This window comes from Ctenopharyngodon idella, chromosome 23 (assembly GCF_019924925.1).
Source record: "Ctenopharyngodon idella isolate HZGC_01 chromosome 23, HZGC01, whole genome shotgun sequence".
Taxonomy (NCBI): Eukaryota; Metazoa; Chordata; class Actinopteri; order Cypriniformes; family Xenocyprididae; genus Ctenopharyngodon; species Ctenopharyngodon idella.
The window spans coordinates 2,136,486-2,158,373 of NC_067242.1; the positions used below are offsets into that span (position 1 = coordinate 2,136,486).

General features: G+C 37.4%; 1 protein-coding gene and 2 long non-coding RNA genes across 4 annotated transcripts in view; 1 reads left to right on the forward strand and 2 right to left on the reverse strand.

Annotated features, from left to right (window-relative positions):
• LOC127505720 (uncharacterized) overlaps positions 1-21,888 on the forward strand; it is a 426,197-nt gene that overhangs the window by 216,768 nt on the left and 187,541 nt on the right. The gene's annotated exons all lie outside the window — the stretch shown is intronic.
• On the reverse strand, positions 8,020-21,817 carry LOC127505718 (uncharacterized). The gene is made up of 3 exons (XR_007927789.1): positions 20,556-21,817; positions 8,790-8,937; positions 8,020-8,220 (listed from the first exon to the last, which is right to left on the reverse strand). It is a non-coding gene; the product is annotated as an uncharacterized LOC127505718 (long non-coding RNA).
• zic4 (zic family member 4) lies at positions 14,403-20,182 on the reverse strand. Of its 2 annotated transcripts, XM_051881456.1 has the most exons (3): positions 18,324-20,182; positions 17,589-18,215; positions 14,403-15,562 (listed from the first exon to the last, which is right to left on the reverse strand). In XM_051881456.1, exons 1-3 carry the CDS (start codon positions 18,745-18,747, stop codon positions 15,123-15,125), a joined length of 1,491 nt encoding a protein of 496 aa, XP_051737416.1. In that variant the 5' UTR covers positions 18,748-20,182; the 3' UTR covers positions 14,403-15,122. The 2 variants fall into 2 exon arrangements, with proteins under 2 accessions (XP_051737416.1, XP_051737415.1); XM_051881455.1 differs by having other exon boundaries at positions 17,589-20,180.

Consider the following 21,888-nt stretch of genomic DNA (forward strand, 5'->3'; position numbering starts at 1 on the left):
TTCAAGTGTAATCGACTAGTTTCTGTTGTTCTTTTTTCCACCGTAACGGCGCTGGATCTCGTGCCGGAGATGGCTCGCGTTCAGCGGGGGAACTGATAACTTCAGACCGCCGCCTTGCGTTTCACTCGTAGCCGAAAAATGCTGCGACTGATTCCATAACCTGTCCATCAATAATCAGTGTACAATTCTGAGAGCATATTTTAACATCCTAAGTATTTATATTCTGTATCTTTCTGAATAAAATCATAAAAATGTATGCAAGGCATCAGGCGTTTTCATCACGCGAAAAGACCGAAGCGACACTGGTTTAGGTGACTCACATCGCGGCCCTGTATGTTGCTTTGCATAAAATTAAACGATATGCAGAACAATAACGAACTTTAGATAAAATAAAACGTACACAAACCTGTATTTTACCGAAGACATGAACCAATTTGACGGAGCTGCACTGTTCTCTCCTGAAGAGGGCGCAAAAAGCCGGCGATAAATAATTCAACCGCTGGGGTGTTATGTCTGACCCAGGATCTGAGTAACACAAAAACTACCCAAACACTGGAAAAAATAGCCCAAAGGCTCAACCCAGGACTTGGGTAGGAAAAATAACCCAAGATTTTTTAGAATGTAAATAAGGCACTGAATTATCCTCATTCATTCAATTTATCTGATCAAAATACAGTTAATTTCATGTTAAAATTTTTCTAGTCTTTGTAAAACTTTGGTCAACAATAAATTCTGGGTATCTGACCGGTTCTCCATATATTTCATGTTGACTGGAGCTGAGGGTTTTACTCTGTCCTTTTATCTCCCCGTGAAACTCTGGAAACTGTGTCAGGCAGTTAAATTGAGCATGGAAAACACTTTGTGTTTGTTTATTTGTTGGTGTTTGTTTACGGGTGTACGCAACCACATTAAATGATGCTAAGTGTTCTCGTACCTCATCAAGCATTGACGCGAAGTTCCGAGTGAATGGATGGAAATCTGGAGGGAAACTTTAAAAACACAGATAAATTAACAGTAGCCTAATTAATGTCTAATTTACAGGGTTAAATCAAACCACGGGCATTTTATGGGGCTATATGAAGATGAGCATTGCTGTACTGTGCAATGTTTAGCTCAATTTTATTTCTTCTTTTAAATTTGTCTTAATGAAAAGTCATTATTAATAAGTGGGCTGTAATATTACCATATTAATTATTATTTAAACACAGAGGATCGAGCCCACATACTTTGTTGATGTATAAGCAGATTTTGAAGACTCAGTCGTGATTACCAATAACTCATTGACGCAAATCATGTTCACTTGGACCAGAGATTACACGGCCTGCTCTTTGTGTGTGCATCCGTCCTCTAACTCGAGACTCTCCGTCACTCGAGTTCTCCTGGAGGGCTGTTTTACTAAGACATTGTGAACGCCACTGACAGTCTCTTCATTGGAGGAGCTGAAGGCTGAACATCCCGCTCTGTTCTTGTGCACTGAGCTGGCTGCGGTCAGACTATCTCGGTACAATGGTGGGCCGGGCAGCTGTTGTGGCCCGACAAAAGGTTCAGTGCTGTTTACTTAGCAACGAATTAAAGACGCATGTGTTACAAACCTACACATGCAGGATAAAAAGCCTTAGAGAAAAATCTGCCATGCGAGTTGGGTTTTTAAGAAGTGTTTTTTTTTTTTTTTTTCTTTCTTCTTCTTCTTCTTCTTCTTCTGTCCATTAGATATGCCATTACCCTCACCTTAACTTCAGAAGATTTTTAAATTTACAGTTAAAACAAAGTAATAGTTTATGCTAAAGTAGGCCTATGTTAGTAAAGCATCAACAAATGCTTATCATAGCATTCTTTAAAAATATCCATTTTAACCCTGTGGTGCTGATGGGTCGTTTTTGACCAAAAAATGTTAGGCTACTTCTTTTTTTTTTTTTTTTTTTTTTTTTTAAATCTTTATCTGAATGGTTTGAAATTTAGTAAAGGTTTTGGTACACACACACACACACACACACACACACACACACACACACACACACACAAATCATGTACATGATTCGAAAAGCTTAAATGGTCCTGAAAAAAAAAAAAAATAGTCACACTTATATTGTTCGCGGTCAAAAATGACCTCATTGGAAATTAATGGGAAACTAATTTCATCTAGTGGAAACTTTTGGTACTGCGCCCAAACAGAGTCTTACTGAAAGCTTATTTTTTGAGATATCAACCTCAGATTTGGAACACAGCTTGTTTAGATCTATGGTTTTGATTTTCTCACTGTTTTAGAGTAAAACGTGTTTTGGAAAATATATGTTTCAAATAAAAATTGAAAATGATATTTTTGTGCATTTTTCATAACAATAAAGGTAAAATTCGATAAAAGTTTTAAGTTCACTTTGTTAAACTTAGGGGTCCCTGCTCAAAAAGTGAATAAATGGATTATAATTACTGCAATACAAAATATTCAAATCAATTCAATTCAATTAAAAAAAAAAAAAAAAAAAAAAACATTATCAAACTAAAATATACAATCATTTCATTGTCCTAAAATGAACGAAAAATAGGTTGGAAATTAAAAATCAGACACATAATTACTACAGGCAACAATAATAATCATAAGCAATTTAATAAATATTTAATTATTATTCATTAAACTTATTAATAAATGTTCATTTATTAAATATATTAACAAATGTTAATTTCCAACATACTTTGGGTTCATTTTAAGGAAGCAATGCAGTATTTTTTTAAACAATAGTTGAGTTAAATTAAAACTACCCATCAGGTTGGGCAAACATTTAACCCAACCGGTAGGTTAAAACAACCCAATCACTGGGTTTGTCCATTTTCAACACAACTTGGGCTGTTTTTAACCCAGCATTTTTTAGTGTAAATGGGTCATTTTTGACCGACACGCGAACAGCACCAAAGGGTTAAATGTAGCCTGATGTCTAAGAATTGCTCTGTTAAGCATTGTGCAGTGTGTGTATATGTGATGTGCAACCCCATGCTTTCAGTTTAAATGTGTAATACAGTTGCACTAGTCTCTCTCTCTCTCTCTCTCTCTCTCTCTCTCTCTCTCTCTCGCTCCATTGAGGGTCTATGACTGTTTTGGCTCTTCTTAGGAGAATGTCCTGGAAACGGGGCTCAGGCGCCTTTCCAATTCTTGCCAAGTACTTAGAAGTCAACATCGTCTATCTTTAATTCACAGACGCATCCACGCTCCCAAGAGCTCACCCTTTGATCCCTTTCACTTTTTTTCTCCCTCCTGTTTCTACACCAGATCTGTTATGCGCTAAAATTCTTTGGTTTTCCATAGAAACATCTCCTTTCCCTGGGAATATTGATGTTTTCTTCCTCGCGGGGGTTATGATATGGTGAATCAGAATCTCAAAGCCACGGACAATGGCAGTATTCATGGTCACTTTTTGTCTTTGTCTGGTTTTGTCTTGTTGTTCAAACCCCTCGTTTCTCAAATGAATACAAATATTGTTTATTCTGTTGATGTCCACGTTCTAGTCACTTCAGCTGCTTTTCAACGTTTCAACTCTTTGTTGGAGCAGCAGGTTCTGTACACTGGAGAGAATATAGACTTGAAGGAGGCCTCTTTCTTTCTTTCTTTCTTCTTTCTTTCTTTCTTTCTTTCTTTCGAACTCTATACACAGTCACGTCATAAAAATCGTTAATTTCCCCTATATGGCAAAATGTTTCACTTACATCAACAACGTGTCGCGGGATCATATTGTGACATGTGCGCGCGGAACGCTTAATTTCCCCCAGTAAGCCATGGCAAATTCATATGCTCTATGAAATAAAAAGAGCCCTTTCCCGTCTTCTTTCTTTCCAGCATTGACATATCTGCTCCAGCACACTTTCACTCCCCATTGTCATCATGTCACCCCAACAATGTTCATCTCCTGGACACCAATTTTAGAGCTCTTTGATCTACCGAGTGAAAAGAACAAAGTTATGGAGAGAAGGGGCTTTTGTGTTCCGGCTTTTAGATGTTCTTAATATTACTGGACAATGTGGAAAACCAGATAATTGATGATTGATGTCATACAGTTTAAGAATTTTTCAGCGGAGTTTCAAATTATGCACATATAAAATGAACCAGTTAATGAAGACGAATACATGAGTAAAATGATACAAAGTCGCTGCAAAAGTAATTGTAAAGTCGAAATGAACTTTTATTGTTGCTAATTTGATACCGAAATCCAGAGATTCATCTGGTCTCTGTTGGCCAGCGTGTTTAATATGGACCATACATTAATTCCGAGATGCGGCTTTTATGTGTCTAGTGTCAACTTTCATGGCTCTCTGTTTGAATTACATGAGCAATCATCAAGTAACCCCCGCCCCCCACCTTCTCGCGCGCGCGCACTCCCTCTCTCTCTCTCTCTCTCTCTCTCTCTCAGTCTTACTTACTATCCTCTAAACATGCATTTTTAAAAGTAATCTCTTTTTTAAATGAAATGTTAAAACAACAATAATTCCTTTAAACAATAAATACACGGTGACATTCTTTAAAACGTCAGTGAACAACATTTAAGTTACATGGTTGTCATTTTACTACTGACCAAACCTATAAATGTTAGTTTTTCGTGAAGCTCAACGTTCAATCAAGTGTTTAAATTTACGCGAACACAACTGGACTTGTCGCTAAACTCATTTCCAAAAGGAACACAGAGTTTAATTGGACTTTTAGACGACCTAACCTGCTATTAATAAAACAAAATAGCTGTCCTTTCTCATGTTGTTCGCACTTCTGGAAATAAACGTTTTCTAATTAGTCTAAAGCGGAGATTATTATCGGTTTCCTTTCAGAAAACTTTGATAAATAATCAAGACGTCGTACACTCTAAAAATGCTGGGTTAAAAACAACCCAAGTTGGGTTAAATATGGACAAACCCAGCGGTTGGGTTAAATGTTTGCCCAACCTGTCGGGCAGTTTTATTTAACTCAACTATTGATTAAAAATGACTATATGTCTGGCTTAAAATGAACCCAAAATAGGTTGGAAATTAAAAACCAGACACATAATTACTAGAGGCAACAATAATAATCAAAAGGTGAAAATTTATTAATAAGCAATTTAATAAATGTTTATTATTTACTCATTGTTTATTAAACTTATTAATAAATGTTCATTTCCATCCTATTTTGAGTTAATTTTAGGCGAGCAATACAGTAATTTTTAAACAATAGTTGAGTTAAACAAAACTACCCGGTTGGGCAAACTGGGTTTGTCCATATTTAACCCAAATTGGGTAATTTTTAACCCAGCATATGGGTTATATATATATATATATATATATATATATATATATATATATATATATATATATGCCTATATATAAACGTGGGTTCTCTTTATTTTCATTTTAATAATCATATTTTTATTGATCTGTTTTTCATAAATCATCTCTTATGCTGTTTTACTTTCATTTAGGGTGTGTTAAAGAGGACACCTCATTAAATGTTTCAGATAAGTCGGTTTCTCTTTTTGCCCCAACATTTTGATAATGCACAAAGTAGGCTAATAAAAGGTTCCGCAAATTGTAATTAAGTCATTTGTCTTTTTTTCAAAAGTCGTCTTAGTGCGTAGGCTACATCGACCGGAGTTTATGATTTTATCATAGTCCCATGCCCTAAAACAGACTATCAAATATGATTCAGATCCCTGTTATAATGGCGTTGCTTTTTATATGCATTTCAACAGCATTTATTATAGTATAAACCTGCCGCATCTTCACAAAAAAAAAAAAAAAAAAAAAATCCTCGTCGATGAGCCCACACTGTCTTAATATTGATTGAAAACAGAGACCAGACACAAAAACCGTTTACAAACATCTAGAAGCCATTCACATCTACGGGATTCATTCTCAGTGCGAACATCCATCTGATGAAAAGGAGGTGTCAGGCCTGCGCAAGTCCTTTATAAAGGCCGATTGTCATTTAGACAAACACTGGAGGACAACATAAAGGCAAAGGTCAAGTCCTTTTCCAGTTCAAGTGTGTGCTGATTCACCTACAGGTCGACGGGGCACCACTTTATTATATCTCATCATGATGAAAAAAAGAATCTATCTATCTATCTATCTATCTATCTATCTATCTATCTATCTATCTATCTATCTATCTATCTATCTATCTATCTATCTATCTATCTATCTATCTATCTATCTATCTATCTATCTATCTAACCAATTGCGCGTACAACAGATACATTTGTAATGCAATAGAAGGCAACACATAAATTGGTTGTGGAGATTAATATTTGCACGCAATAAAATCAAAATCCCTCAATGCGAATGTCCTTTAACTATCAATAATAAAATTATGAACTGCAGTAATATCTTTTAGACTTTGAATAAAATACACACTGCACTGGCACTATCATTTTTGATGGTTGCGTGCTTCCCTCTCGCTCCGCAAGTTCAATTATAACTGTGAGGAGACAGACGGATTAAAGAAACAAGTAACACTAATTGCGCGGCAGGTATAACGAGGAGGTCCAATCTTGCTTCCTCTCTCTCTATTGAGTTTGTGTCGTCTTAATGAATGACAGGTAGAGCTACTTCCTGCTTTCACACGTGCAAAAATAGGCCTCTCTCTGCTTGCAGCCATGGACCCTTACTGAGCTCGGGAAACAATTGATTTTAAGCATATAGTTAATTATGTTCAAAAGGAAATCGTCTTGAGTCCATCATAAAGACGCTTATTATTCGTTGGTTTCCTTCGTGTATCATGCAAGCAAATACATATGCGTTTTATGTGGTCAGCCATGTTTTGTGATTGGTTTGCCTTTTCAGTTTTCAGAAAAAATAAAATAGTTCTTACCTTCATTTTTACGTCAAAAAGACCTTTCTTTGATACAGCCAGCGTCTGAATCTACACATTTTAACTAGCTGTTAACACTGATTCAGTGCAAAAAAAAAAAAAAAAAAATGGGGAAAATCTCAGACTATTCCTCAGCCCTCGTCTGTGGAGTTTCCTCAGCCACACAAAAGAGTATTATGAAAAATAGCCCAAGTCCAAAGAATGTCTCAGTGGTCGACTTATTATTTAAATCTTTCATTATATGGGGTGAGAAAAAAAAAAAAAAAAAAAACTTATAGAAACTTTCCTTTTGATGAATTAACTCGTGCACAACGGGAAAAGTCCCGCTAGACATAATTCTGCCCTTTTTTATGATGATTTGAGATTTAAAAAGAAAGATCATCAGCTTTTCTGTGAGGATCAAGACGTTATAGATGCAGCATGTGGGAGCGGAAATGTTTTTAAAATGGCGCGACGATTAAAACTAGATTTTGATATTTGTGATAAACCCTGTTTATGAATTTATATGTTGAAACAATCGTCAATAATAATAAGAATGTACCTCTTATGGTGTTATTTTTCATGCAAAACTTTTTTTTTTTTTTTTTTTTGCAATTTGTAAACATGACTTCTTTGTTTTGGGGCTGTCAAATAATAATAACAAAAATATTTCGTTTTAATAAAATATGATTGCATGAGTTGTTTCATTATACATCAGAAAAGGTTGCTACTGACACTCAACGGGAATTTCTTTCCTTCATCTACACCTTTAAATTTCCTTCAAGACAGACTTGAAAACGTGTCATTTGTCAAGTACAGAGAGCGCATATATCGAGATAACTTGTCTTGTGTGTGTCTAATTGGAAAAGTCGATGTTGGAAGCCTGGCCACGCGTCTGTAGCTCTAAGAAAGAAAGAAAGAGAGAAAGAATGCCGGAGCGGAAATGAACTGCAGTTGAATGACACTTTACTTGCCGGTGATTAATATTGATCCACACCCCCTTCAAGCGTCGTGCTTTAACAACACGCAGGTGGCTGTTGACATTTCACTCGAAACCTCACCTCCAAAAATCCACACACATATAAATAACGTACACTAAATAAATAAATAAATAAAACAGTGCACAAATGGTTAATAATCAAAAACAGCACCCTTGTCATCAGCAACAACAATATGATTAATTGCAATAAAAGAAAACATATCTTAATTATCATATGTAGGCTATTTCAAATATAAGATCTTTATTTTGCACGCTTTCAGGAGCGTAAACAAACTTATTCTTAAATAAATAAATAAATACATTTGAATTCTATGTGGCAGATCCCAGGTCATGCATAGCTCTTCTTTGTTCCTCTCTCCGTCTGTGGGTCATTTGTTTCCGGGTTGTGTGTCGATACCTTCAGCAGGTCATACAGTCACTGTGACAGCACAGATATAATGCTGTTTAATAGACCGTGATGATGCAAAAGACATTAAAGTTAACAAAGATGTGTCAAAATTCACATAATACTCCATATGTTCATTAGAGTGCTCTCAGAGGGCCGTGGAACATTTCATTAATTTGTAATTTATGAATGTTTGACAAATATTACAGGGTATGTAAATATGAGAGGCGTAATGTCTTTTCTGCGGGAGATGAAGAAATGACCCAAAGTCTGCGTTGCTGCTAGAGTGATCACACGAATTATTCCCCTGCTCAAACTGTGCTTTCACCGTGCACAGCACATTTCCGAGGCATCGTGTGAAATAGTGCACATAAACCAATGACTTAAAACGTCACGTTGGCAGTGCACATTTGCATGTCTGAAACATCTCACACGTTACTATGATGCATGGTATCTTATGCCTCATCTATTTGCGCTTCTGTGGCATTTTAAATTCTATTCTATTCTATTCTATTCTATTCTATTCTATTCTATTCTATTCTATTCTATTCTATATCTCTACTCTCCTTCCACTCAGTTTGCTGCCCTATGCACTACTTTACCTTAAATGTAAATTGATCTGTTCCATGGCGGGTGTCAGTGTTTCTGTGCGCAGGCGCTTCCTCGCACAGCAGAGTTCTGAAACTTGCCTCGTTCAGGTGGCCAGAGGTCAATCTCCACTGTTACTCTCAGACGTCTGAAACCCGACACCTGCGGAAAGTTGCACAATACCAAACCAATTTACAACCTGTTGCTGAGGCTGCTATAGCAGTGAATTATATATATATATATATATATATATATATATATATATATATATATATATATATAAAGCAAATGGTTCAAGATTAGAGTTGGATGTCATTGTTTTCCAGCGGTTCATGTCCGGTTAGTGCAGATGTTCAAACGGAAGCATGTGACAGCGTGCCTTAGAAGCTGGTTACACACCATTTAAAGGGTTAGTTCAGCCAAACATTCTGTCATTATTACTCACCCTAATATCGTTACACACCCATAAGACCTTCGTCTATCTTCGGAACACAAATTAAGATATTAAGCAATATAATCAACACTTTCACGGTCCAGAAAGGTAGTAAAGACATTGTTTAAAAAGTCGACGTGACTACAGTGGTTGAACCTTAATTTTATGAAGCGGGGAAAATACTTTTTTGTGCGCTAAATAAATAAATAAATAATTTTTTTCAACAATTTTTCCTCTTCCCTGTCAGTCTGTTATGCAGTTTGCAGAGCTTCCATGTTTATGTCCGAACGCCGACTCATTATTGGCCGGCTCCTGCGTCAGCATCACACGCATGCGTCGTGGTGCTCACGTGAACACAGCCTCAGCCAATAATCGGCCGCATTCGAATGTAAACATGGAAGCTCTGCAATGCGCCAACTTGAAAAATTGTTGAATAAAGTCGTTATTTTTGTATTGTTTTTGCACACAAAAAGTATTCTTGTCGCTTCATAAAATTAAGGTTGAACCACTGCAGTCACGTCGACTTTTTAACAATGTCTTTAGTACCTTTCTGGACCTTGAAAGTGGTGGTTATTACTCATCTGTCTATAGATGAGTCATATAGACTACCTCTCGGATTTCATCAAAAATATCTTAATTTGTGTTCCGAAGATGAACGAAGGTCTTACGTGTTTGGAACAACATGAGGGTGAGGAATTATTGACATAATTTTCATTTTTGGGTAAGTTGTAAGTAGGTTAGTAAGTTAAACTAAGTTAGTTTCATGACACGGAAGAATAAATATCTTACGGCTATCTGGAGACAACACTTTCTTCTTCTGCCTCAAACTTTCATATCTGAAAACCGTTCTCGCCTCTCTTTCCCTCTCTCTAAACCACCTCATATGTTGCTCATAATATGAAATATGAACCGCGGGATGATAGATTATATTTCAGAAATACTTAATCGCTGAAGGGCACATTCTGCAATTCATTATCATTTGCCCATGGTGATGATGTATGGCCCACTTAAATAAATCTGATACTCCCATAAAAACGATTTCATTATTTTTACTTTTCATTATCATCATTACCCTATTGCATCGCACGCTTAATGCTGGAGCAGTTGCATTGATTGATGCCTCTTGTATCATCGTATTAGAAGACAACATGGCCTATTGCCAGCACAGCTTTGACCATTCAGTTTAGGCATCTGGAGATTAAGGTGGACCGTCCATAGGGAGCACATGGAAATATGGAAATTCACTTAATTTTGTTACTTTTGTTTGCGTTTCAGTGTCGGTCTGTGCGATGATAGACCCCTCTGAATGTTGTACATTGAATTAAACTGTAATATCAGTGAGTTCTTAAAGGAAACCCAGCTGAGTTAACAATGTTTACGGAAGAGGTATTTCCCTTTGGAGCATCAATAAAATGGTTTTAGCTGGAAATATTGCATAGGCTACATCTTTAGGCCAAATAAATAAACAAATAAATAAATAAATAAAGCTATTTACCAGAAACTCGAAGCAAACATTTATAACTAGGCAAAAGTGAACTAAAATAGGCTTGTGTTCTTCTTTTAAGTCCCGTGAAACTTGAAACGGCTGGTCGTGAAAATGCATAAATACCAGAGATAAAATAACTGCAGGTAAAGCTTGGCAAATTACCTACTATGAATGTCGTACAGATCCACGGAGTGCACATCTGGGTTTGTATTGCATCCCAACTTGACTTGGACCTAATGTATTTTGAGGGGAAATGCAACGTTTCCCTCATATCAGCTATCAGCAGTCAAGCATTTTGCAAATTATCACTTTTCCAATGGCTTTAATGTTTAAAGAATGCAGTGTTTTCTTGGATCCTTCTATTAAATGCAAACAGCAATGACATGTGCTTTCACCGACTAAATGTTTTTTAGTGGAAACGCACGATGCTCCCCACATAGCGTGCTTCTTTGCATGGCATCTATCCTGTTCATGTGCCCCTTATAGACTCTAATGTTTTAATAGCAAATAGAAAGTCCTTGTTGCAGACTATACGAACAAATTAGAGAGAGAGAGATCAGAGATCAAAGGAAGCGAAATAAGCACGGGTCGCTCGACTCATTCATGCAGCTGCTTTGAGATTCAAGGCCAACAAGCGTATCTTACATTGAAAGAAGGTTCCCATTCAGAGTGCAGGTGCGAAGTAGTGCGGCACATTCTGCTACATTATTTGAAGGTTGTTAGAGATCAGTGTTCACTCTGCTAACTATAGGGGCTGATTCTCACTAGAGAAGAACTCCTTCATCCATGAAAGTACAATAACTCAGCGCCAGCGAATAGATGATGGTGGTAATCTGACTATTTAGGAGCTTATTCAATCAGGCTACCCAATTTATTAGTCATTTCTCGCTATTTCTTTTCATTTAGTCTATGCCAGTAACATTTCTCTTCTCCATTCCAACTCCGAACCTAATGGTGCAGGAAGTGATGTCATAATGTGTTAAGTTCAAGTTTGTTTCGCACGTTGTTTATTACTATCCCTGTTGCTTCCATACTTACAGGTGAATAGATGTCTCTTTTATAGGAAACTTCTGTTTGGTGCAGTATTAATGTGTAGAACTTATTTAGCAAGGAGTTTTTTTTTTTTTTTTTTCCATAACAGTGTTTGGTTGTAATTAAATAAGCAGCATGCATGCATGTAAAAAGTGTAGTTAATATGTAATTACGTGTTTTATTATACTGTAATTACATATATATATTTAAAAACGTCATGTACACTTTATTGCAAAAACAATCGGTGTATACTGGGATATCGCAGCATTAAAAATGTACTCAAATTTGGTTGTACTTAATTTTAACTCATGCATGTTGTAAAGCAGCTTGTTTCTTCAAATAATGTTCAATATAAGACACATAATGAATTACCTATATGGACGTCGATTCGAGCTGAATTCTTATTTCACCAAGACCAAATCTTTATAACTCTAACTTTTATAAGTGTACAAATTTTAGAAATCAATACCTTGGCAAAATTGAGCATAAAATATGCAAACTTGATTGATGACTGATTGATTGACAGTCAGCTTTTATAGACAAAGCAACGGATACAGTATAATTAACTGCTAAGTAGCATAATTTAGTGCAAAGTGTACAATACTCACTTATTTAACTATTTGGACGGCAAGACCAGCGCCAGTTAGTTGGTGTAGCTTTGAGTTGGAGGGGGCAAAGAGGTCTAAAAGTAGCCTATTCTGTTTTAACTTGCTTTGTGTTATTGACTAGTTTATATATTTATATATTTGCCATTGCACCTGTCCTGTCATTTTGTATGCGAATTCCAGTCAGCCCTTGTCATGTAATTATGACATTAAATAGAGCGTTGAATGGTGTGGAGAGAACCGCTAATCCCCTATTAAAAGAGCTTTGTTAAATAATGCAGGACAGTTTCCGGAAGTGTGATTATCGCCTCAATTATTTCACAAAGAAATTATATTTCACACTCAAATGAGCCCTGGCTTGCATTTAACAAAGAAGATTTTTTTTTTCTTCTTCTGCTTCCTTTAGAGAGGCAGACTATTGCTTAATATAATCAGAGTACGAATTCATAGTTAGGCCAAGTCCACCATATTGTGACAAGTGAATAAACTACAGTTTAACTTTTATTATAAGAATTTAAAAGGTTAAATGGACGTGTGTTTCAGTTGTGTTTCACTTCACACTTGTAAGCGCTTCATTTGCATTTGGAAGAAGTCATTTATTATTATTGTTATTTTTACTACTACTACTACTACTACTACTATTTTCTGTTGTGGTTTGCGCTTGTGGTTATTTTAAAAATGGTTAATTCCTCTTATATGGTCATGTTTCCCAAAAAGGTCTACACCGCTGGTTACAAAAGTTATATAGGCCTACTACCTAACGAATGGTTGGCTTATTTGGAGAGAGAATATGGAAAGCGCATACTATTCAAATACAAGAAACTGTTGTAAAGAAACATTTATTGTTCTGTCCCCTTTAATCGCAACTTTGACACACGGACGAGCGTGCGCGCTCTCAGGCTCACCAGGAGTCCGAGAAAGGCAGCTTGTCGCTAGTTGATATTACTTGGAAGTACTTTATTCTGGTCAATTCGTCTCCTCTTATTTTGTTGAATGGAATGGAAATCTTGAAACACATTCGCGCGATCAAAATGGTGACACCTTTCCATGTCATCAGCGTCGTTTAGACGACATGCAAGAATCCCCTTGATAATAAAATCACTTCAAAGGAGCCTTGCTTCAATTGAGACCAAACTATCCCTTTCTCCTCTTATTCACCAGCTCTGACACTATACTACGACACTGTTTGGCCTTTCCCTGCTGTATTTATTTTACACTGTATGCAGCAAAGAAGTTTAAAAACTAAACGTGCTATAACCAGTCACACACACACACACACACACACACACACACACACACACACACACACACACACACACACCGTTTTAAAGGAATCAGTTGAGAATGTAAAAGCTAAGCTAACATTGGTAGATTTCTGCGTTCGTTGGACGACGATTCCTAGCGTGAAGAAATATTGATCGATACTTAATGAGCCATTTATTGATTAGAAATGTACATTTGCTCGGACATGCAATGGCTGTTATAAGTTGTTAGTTTAGGTTATTCCAACACAATGAACATAGGCCCATGACTCGTGTGAAAATTAAGACTAAATAAATTTTCTACTAGACTTTTTCGATGCTTTTAAAACCGAACGAATAAACATTCGTTTAAGTAAAGCGTATTTTGTAGTTATTTTTTCTTTACACAGGAAATATTGCATTCTTTCTGACAGAACATATTCTACGGCCCCGTCGCCCATATTATTTAAATTTGACTGGGCTTTTGCTATTGAAATCTTAACTCACCATGAAGATTCACCGTCGTGAAAAAAAATGTCTCTTTGTATAAAAGCCTCTTTGAAGTCTGTGTGAAAATATGCAACTCTTTCATCAATTGCTGCCCATGTAATTGGAGTGTAAAGCTAGGGTATATTTGTGTGCATAAGCAATACAAAAGGAAATAAAAAGAAAAGTTATCGCAATGGGGTTCGCTAAGAGAATTAAATTTATTTTAAGTTGGCTGGTATTTTAGGATCATGTATATTTTAATCATTTAGGGGTTTGTATTAGATGATGACTAAACAATATAATCTATAACATATGTATTTTTTCCTACTAAAGCGAAGGTCTTTTAGCTTTGCATCATACACAATTTATTCAAAATACTGACAACTTACAAGGCATTTCGGTACACATTTTAAGGTCTCTTCTGATAATTCGTATTTTTCATAAAAATGGATTGCTGACAAGTTTTACAAAATCACAAAATAACCACATTGATAAATGACTAATCATAAATGAAACGTCATATCAAATACAATTACACTGTTTCCATCAAATTGGCTTGGCTGGAGAAAGCACAAAAAGAGGAAAGAGTCTACGTCTTTATGAAATTCAAATAATCCGAAATATTACTTTTTGTACAAAGTAGAGTAGCAAACATTTAAAAATTGCTGAAAGACAAAAACCTTACAAAATTACCGTTCACACATGGACATTAAAACGTCGTCATTTACAACTGTACAGGTTTAATAATTAAGCACTTTGGTTCAATAATACAAAAAGAAATTCTTTACCGATTCAAAAATAAATTAAGATATTGAAATCAAAGCGGTCTATTTACAAAATGATACAGTGACATGCCTACACTATTGAGAAACATAGACACTCGGGACATGTTTTATATCGATTGGTGGTTAGGCAGTGACATTAGCTGTCAAAGGGCCAGTGCATCCTTCAGTAAGGCAGTAACAGTGGACAAGCCTCACACAGGCGTCAGTCCAAAATGGACTGTCCAAATAAGAAAAGATGTCATTTCAGTCACTTCGCCAAATTAATATTACATTTTGTTAGAAGGCGTCCCTCCGTTCAGGATTGCCGTACGTTGGCCCCTCCGTATGGCCGGGTGTGGAGGAACCGCTGGGTGGGGTCTGAGTGCCACTGGCACCGGAGCTGTGACACACGTACCATTCGCTTAAATTGGCCGGCTGGGACGATGATGAGAGTGGCTCGGAGATCGCAGAGGGAGCTGGCTCCCGTCCCAAGTCCGATGAAGGAGAAACAAGAGATGGAGTCGATGATTCGTAACCCGAACTCGGAGGTGGAGACTTGCAGTGCACCTTCATGTGTTTTCTCAAAGAGCTGGGATGCGTGTACGATTTGTCACAACCTCTGACTTTGCAGTTGTACGGCTTATCGCTAGTGTGTACGTGGGAATGCTTTTTCCGGTCACTGCTGTTGGCGAACCGTCTGTCACAGCCGTCAAACTCGCATTTGAAAGGCTTTTCACCTAAAACAACAAAACAGTTGTGACAATGATCATTACAGGTAACAAGTGTACACATTATCATTGTAACGAGCGCATAACCAAATATACTTTGCATTAGTCAAACGCATGTCAGTCTGTACAAGGTAAATCAGGTCACATGAGCCCCATGATATCGTGATTATCTTTTTACTGCTCTGTCTGCTCTCATGGCAAGCCCCTTGTGACAGAGACTCTCAGACAGCAATGATTTCTTTTCACAATTACAGATTATTGGGCATCCGGTTTTTTTAAGCACGCACGCGCTCTCATAGTAGTTTCATTTACCTTTGGAATGTAGAGCATGACGATCTCATAAAATACATCTGATCCACCATCTAAACTGCTATTAGGCCTGTCCCACTGTAACCATAATAGCTGCTGGAGAAGGCGGCCAGGCAATAGAAATGTTTGAATTAATTACATTTAATCACATCACGCTTATTTCCGAAGGACATAAGCTCCAGGAGTTTATAACACTACGTAATTGCTGCTGTCTAATTACAGTTGCTTGCTGAATATCAATTCGACCTTCAGCTGTTGGGCCGAGAAAGCCAATCAAGAATATTAGTGTACTACAAGAAAGCAGCAAGGAAGAGACCCTTGGGAAACCATATCCATAACCAAAGATTCAAATACCGCCCAAGCAAGAAAATAATGTAGCTGCCTCCGGGAATGTCGCACAGAAGTAATAAACAACGTTGGTTAAACATCAAAATTGAAGGAGTGTTATCCAGGTAAACGTTGCATGTAGGCATCAGTCCTTTTGAAAACCTTATTATGCCAAAGCAGTTTGCATTGAAAAATAATAATAATAATAATAAAAATAGTAAAACTCACTGCCGAACGACCTTATTTACTAAATCTATAGTGCAAATACATTCTTCCAGTTGCACAGAGCCCACAAAGCATTAAAATGAATAAAAATAACTATACAAACCAAATGGATTTCATCAATGTGTTCCTACATATAAAGTTTATCCTGTTAAGTCACGGCTGATTTACTCTTTCAGAACTTTGATACCGACTTGTTGCATGCGGTCAATCTGCAATTTGTCAACAGTGAATGCGTAGTTGCTTATATCATCACAGTTCAGAAATAAATGGAAATATTTACAGCATCTTGTCTCTTGTGCAATTATTGACATTCGTTTTGGACAGTTTCTTTCTGAAGCCTATTCACGCACACACACACACACACACACACACACACACACACACACATACAAGCTGCAGTGTAAGCAAAACAAGACACTAGCTCTAAAAATGCAATCATGTCTCTAGATTATTGCAGAGTATTTGAACAAGTATTTCTAAAAAAAAAAAAAAAAAAAAAAAAAAAAAAAAGTGTTAGTAGTTTCCATTATGTAGTGAAAAGTAGCGTATAACAGTTTGCAAAGTAGATATAAACACTTGTGTACAATTTGCAATAATTGTAATATAAACAGCTGATGTCTATAAGCGATTTATTGTGGGGAAAAGGGCTTTTCGTCTCTTTTTTTCCCCCCAGCCGAATAAACTGGACGCAGTAGGCCCCAAACATAAATGTGTTGGAACATCATGAAGCAGTTATGAAGTAAGGAATGCGTTATTTTACAACACACAATATTAAAAAAGCAACTGAATAAAAACCGTAATACTCCACAGTGCTCCACCTTTATGATTTCTTTTAAAAACGACGTATTGCTAAACGATGCTAGCATATTCTATTAGTGTAAACTAAATAGTTGTATCCATCAAATTCCTTAAATAACAGCGAAATAATGAAAATGGTGCCAGTGTTCTGCGAAAACTCTTTACATCATAATGTTATATTTCTGTAAAATATCTTAAAGATCACCCTGAAGCGGAATTTTAGATGAACTCTGCTTCTGTTTAGCTTGCAAGCTAGCTCACGTCATTAATAAACTAGTTGCCGTGCATCGATTTGTTTACACTTCAGCATTGCAGAGTTACGAGGCGCTAGTATTTAACTAAATTGTCCTAAGGGACAGCAAATTAAGTCACTGACCTGTGTGTGTCCTCTTGTGGATTTTCAAGTTTTCCGATCGGGCAAATACTTTTCCACAGCCGGGGAACGGACAGGGAAACGGTTTCTCTCCGGTGTGCACTCTGATGTGATTCACAAGTTTGTACTTCGCTTTAAACGGCTTCCCCTCTCGTGGACATTCCTCCCAAAAACAGATATGGTTCGCTTGCTCCGGTCCTCCAACGTGCTCCACGGTCACATGTGTCACTAGTTCGTGCATGGTGCTGTAAGTTTTGGAGCAAAGTTTCTTGGCGGAGTGCTCTGGCTCCAGCCACTTGCAGATGAGCTCTTGCTTGATCGGTTGCCTCATGTAACGGAAAAAAGCGCCAGCTCCGTGGTGGTGGTGGTGGTGTGCGCTGAGATTCATGTTCAGATTGAGCCCGCCGTATCCGTGCAGCGGAGAAGCAGCAAACGGGTCTGCCCTGGAGCTCGCTACTTGACTCAAATGATCAGACCGAACGTACATTTCGGCAGGTATTCCTAACCTTATTTGTCCGTTCAAGGCTTGGCCACCTGGTGCTCCGGTAGATGGCTGCTCGTGATGAAGTCCAGGGAAGAGAGAATGGTTCCCAGGGTCGGGGTGATGACCATAGTGTCCCGGATAGCTACCTGTTGTTGAGACAAACATTCCGTGGTGAGAGGCTGAACCAGAAGTCTGGTCGGTCAGCACGGGCATGGCTTGAGCTGTCAAATCTCGGCGAATGAGGAAATCCCTACCTGCGGATAGCGCCTGGGCCGTGTGAGACATAGAGTACGGGACCGTTGCCGCCTGCACCGGGCCAAAAGCTCCCGTTTGACTGGAGACCACTTCACTGTGGCCTGCAATATGATGATTGTGGTGGTGATGGTGGTGGGGATAATGATGGGTTGGGCTGATTTTGAGGGCCGCGGAGTGCCCCATGTGTTCTGGCCCGAATGGACTCGGCCCCAGGCGGGGTTCCGCAGTCATCTCCCCAGGGTGCGAGTGAGCCATTGAGTGTGGATGGCTGCTGAACCCCGGGAAGCCTGTCACGCTCTGAGGGGTATGGTGGTGATGATGGTGATGGTGGTGAGCCCCTGCCAAGTCAACTAATCTCAGCGTCGTGTTCCGTTTGGAAAACGCGGGGTCCATCACAGGGCTTCCCAAAGCATCCACGCTCATTACTCCTAATTTTAGAATAACTTGACAGCAGGCAAAATAATAATAATGATGATGACAAATATATTTTAATCGCTTTGAAAAATACAGAAGAAAAAAAAAAAATTAAACTTCCCCTAAAGTTTAGTTGCTATCTCGGTGCCTACGTGGAATCCCATTCGGTTGAGAGGCAGCAGCAGGACGCTTTGATATACTGAATAGAGATTCATGGTAGGCGCTGCAGCCCGTGGAGCCAAACAATCACCGAGCGCTCTAATTGGTCAGAGCTCCGTGATTGACGTCACTCGTGACAGTTTCCAATGCGAAGAAAAATGTTTTAGTGACAGCAAACAGCGAGCGCGCATGCGCCGAGCCTCAGGCAGCGGGTGAAAAAAATGCTTTTGTTATGCAAAGGTTATTGTACTTTTAACTGCAATCCCGAAGTTGCAACGAAGCAATGTAACCTTTCTTTATATTACAGCTGTGGAAAATGTGCGAGTTCGCTCTAAAACGGTGCGTTTTAGCTACTCGCCGCAATAAGTGAACTGAAAGACTGGACTTGCATGGAATAAAAATGCGACATAAATGTTCTGTCTGGTAGTCCGTTATAGAAAACATCTGAAGAAGCTTCATAATAAACCTCGAAAACGGCGGTTAGCAGCCTTCAAAATTAAAGTTTGCAATAGCATGCTGCTTGCTCGGACTCCGACTTTTTTTTTCCGTAATTAACCATTTTGTTGAAAGAAAAAAAAAAAGTTTTCACACCCCCTTTTTTTTTCCTCTAACGGTGCTTCTGCGTCGTCATGGGATCGGTGTCTTGTGAAGAGCGCGAAGGTCGCCTATTGTCCAGAGGGAAAAAAGTAACGCAAAAGACCTGTTGTTATGATCGGGGGTAATTTTCGGCCTCAGTTGTTCAGCGGCGGCGGATCAGGCACACAGGAGGTGGTGCTTCATCAAAAGTGTACAGGGCAGCAAAGCAAAGAAGTCTTGGCAAAATAGCTCGAGAAGCTGTTAAATAAAAATCCTAATACCTAAGACCTAATCCAGTCTTTCCGAAACGTAAAATTTATCCCCGTTATTTAATAAACACACTGTTGACAGTGCACCTGTTATGAATAAAGTACAACCATGAGTCGACAACCGGCTGTTGTGTTGTATCTTGTATAAATGGACAGTATCCACCTCATGAAAACAAGCTCAAGAGTTTTAATGACATTCTTTGAACTTTGCCCAAGGGAAGGCATTTTAAGCGAATGCTGATATTTCAAGTTATAAAACTGACTTTAGACATATGGTCGGTGAATGTATATCTAAGTGGTGTTTTAAATGTCCACAAGGTGTAACATATGAAAAGTTAAATGTTTAATGCTCTACTAGTTCCACTGTATATATATATATATATATAAATGCAAATACATACACACAAAAATGAAGTGTGCATTTTAATACAGTTCGTAGAATGTTTTAAAAATACTTTGCTTCCATGTTGCCGCAAGGAGAAAAAAAAAAAAAAAAAAAAATAATAATAATAATATATATATATATATATATATATATATATATATATATATATATATATATATATATATATATATATATATATAAACCAAACCAAAAATAGCATAAATTATGATTAAAAGCACCTTTACCTTGTAAACAAAAGTTTGATGTTATTGTTGTCATTGTATCTAATTTTCCAATATGCAATGAAATAAGCCATAAACAGTGCAGTTTAAATCATCATGACGCAGTGAAAGAAGTTTTGGTGAATGGAATGTTTCCTCCTTGCACAATAAAAATGCAAATACATAATTCCAATACAGAATGATTACCTTGATCGCTGTTTTGAAGCTTTATCTTAATCAAACCGGCCAGACACAGATAGGAGGTGTTGGGTGAACTGACCTGAAAAGGTCAGACAGTTAATATTAGATATGTCAAATATCATATGTTCAAGCTCCACTGGAATTAGGCGGATTATACGTACAACAGCGTTTAGATTGTATTAGTGCTCGTGTGTCTCGATGAAAAGTTGACACCCCCACCCCTAGCCCACATAACTTCATTTAAAGGTACATAATGTTTATGCTGACGAATATCAGTGCAAAACGTAGAAATAGCCGTAACACAACAACTTTTTTTCCCCCGATTTTTTAAAAGCGCATTTCACGGAACCATTACTTTATCTAAAGGCCATTGTGATCTTTTTATGTTCACGTATTATGATCACACGTGAATACAAAACTAAGTCTAAAACCCACAAATGTAATCTTTGAAAATAACAAAAGCGTGACCTTAGACATTTCTTCAACTTTAGGTGGCTTAATTTTAATCAAGGTCAAGATGCATTCAATTACTGATGCAAATAAATTGGTATTCCCTTGAGAAAGGTCATGAATTGATCTGTCAGGCCTCTGGTGACAAAACCACACAACCCGTGTCATAAATAAGTAAACATTGTATGAACTATGACGAATAGTGAAGATGTTAGTCAAATGGCTGGGGCTCAGGGTCGAATGGCTCGCAGTTGCATTCTTCAGGAATTTCTTTAGCACATAACTCAAAGTTTATTTTTCAGCTTCTTTTCGTGTGGTAAAGGGGGGAAAAATATGCAAAGGCACAAAACGCTTTTGATTTGACAATGAAAAAGAGCACTCAAGAATGAGTCAAATTTTGAACAAAATAATTGACGCTGACAAAATCATATTGCAGGCCAAAAAAAAAAAAAAAAAAAAATCGTTCTAAGAAAACAAAAAACAAAACAATTTAAGCACATAGACTTAAAATAAAGTTGCAATGTTTTTGTCACTCTTATGGCACATTTTACACACTTTTAGTAGATAAACAAAAATAAATAAGTTGAATGGAACCTAACGGAATAGGTGTGCTTGTCCTTATGATATTCTTTAACTTTTAATTTAGAAAACAAAAATAATAATACAGTACACTTAAACGATTCCAGTCTTTTAAAAACTAATTTAAGTGTTGCAAGCAGTGCTTGCACATGGGGGGAAAAACACGTTATTAAAACACGTCGGTAAATATTTCCAAATGATTCCAACCTCCAAAACTTTTTTCGTCCCCACGATACGAGTCTTACCGTTTTTCACCTGTTGAAGACACCGTCCAGATTTCTTTTATAAAGATAACGTCCGTTAGACAAAA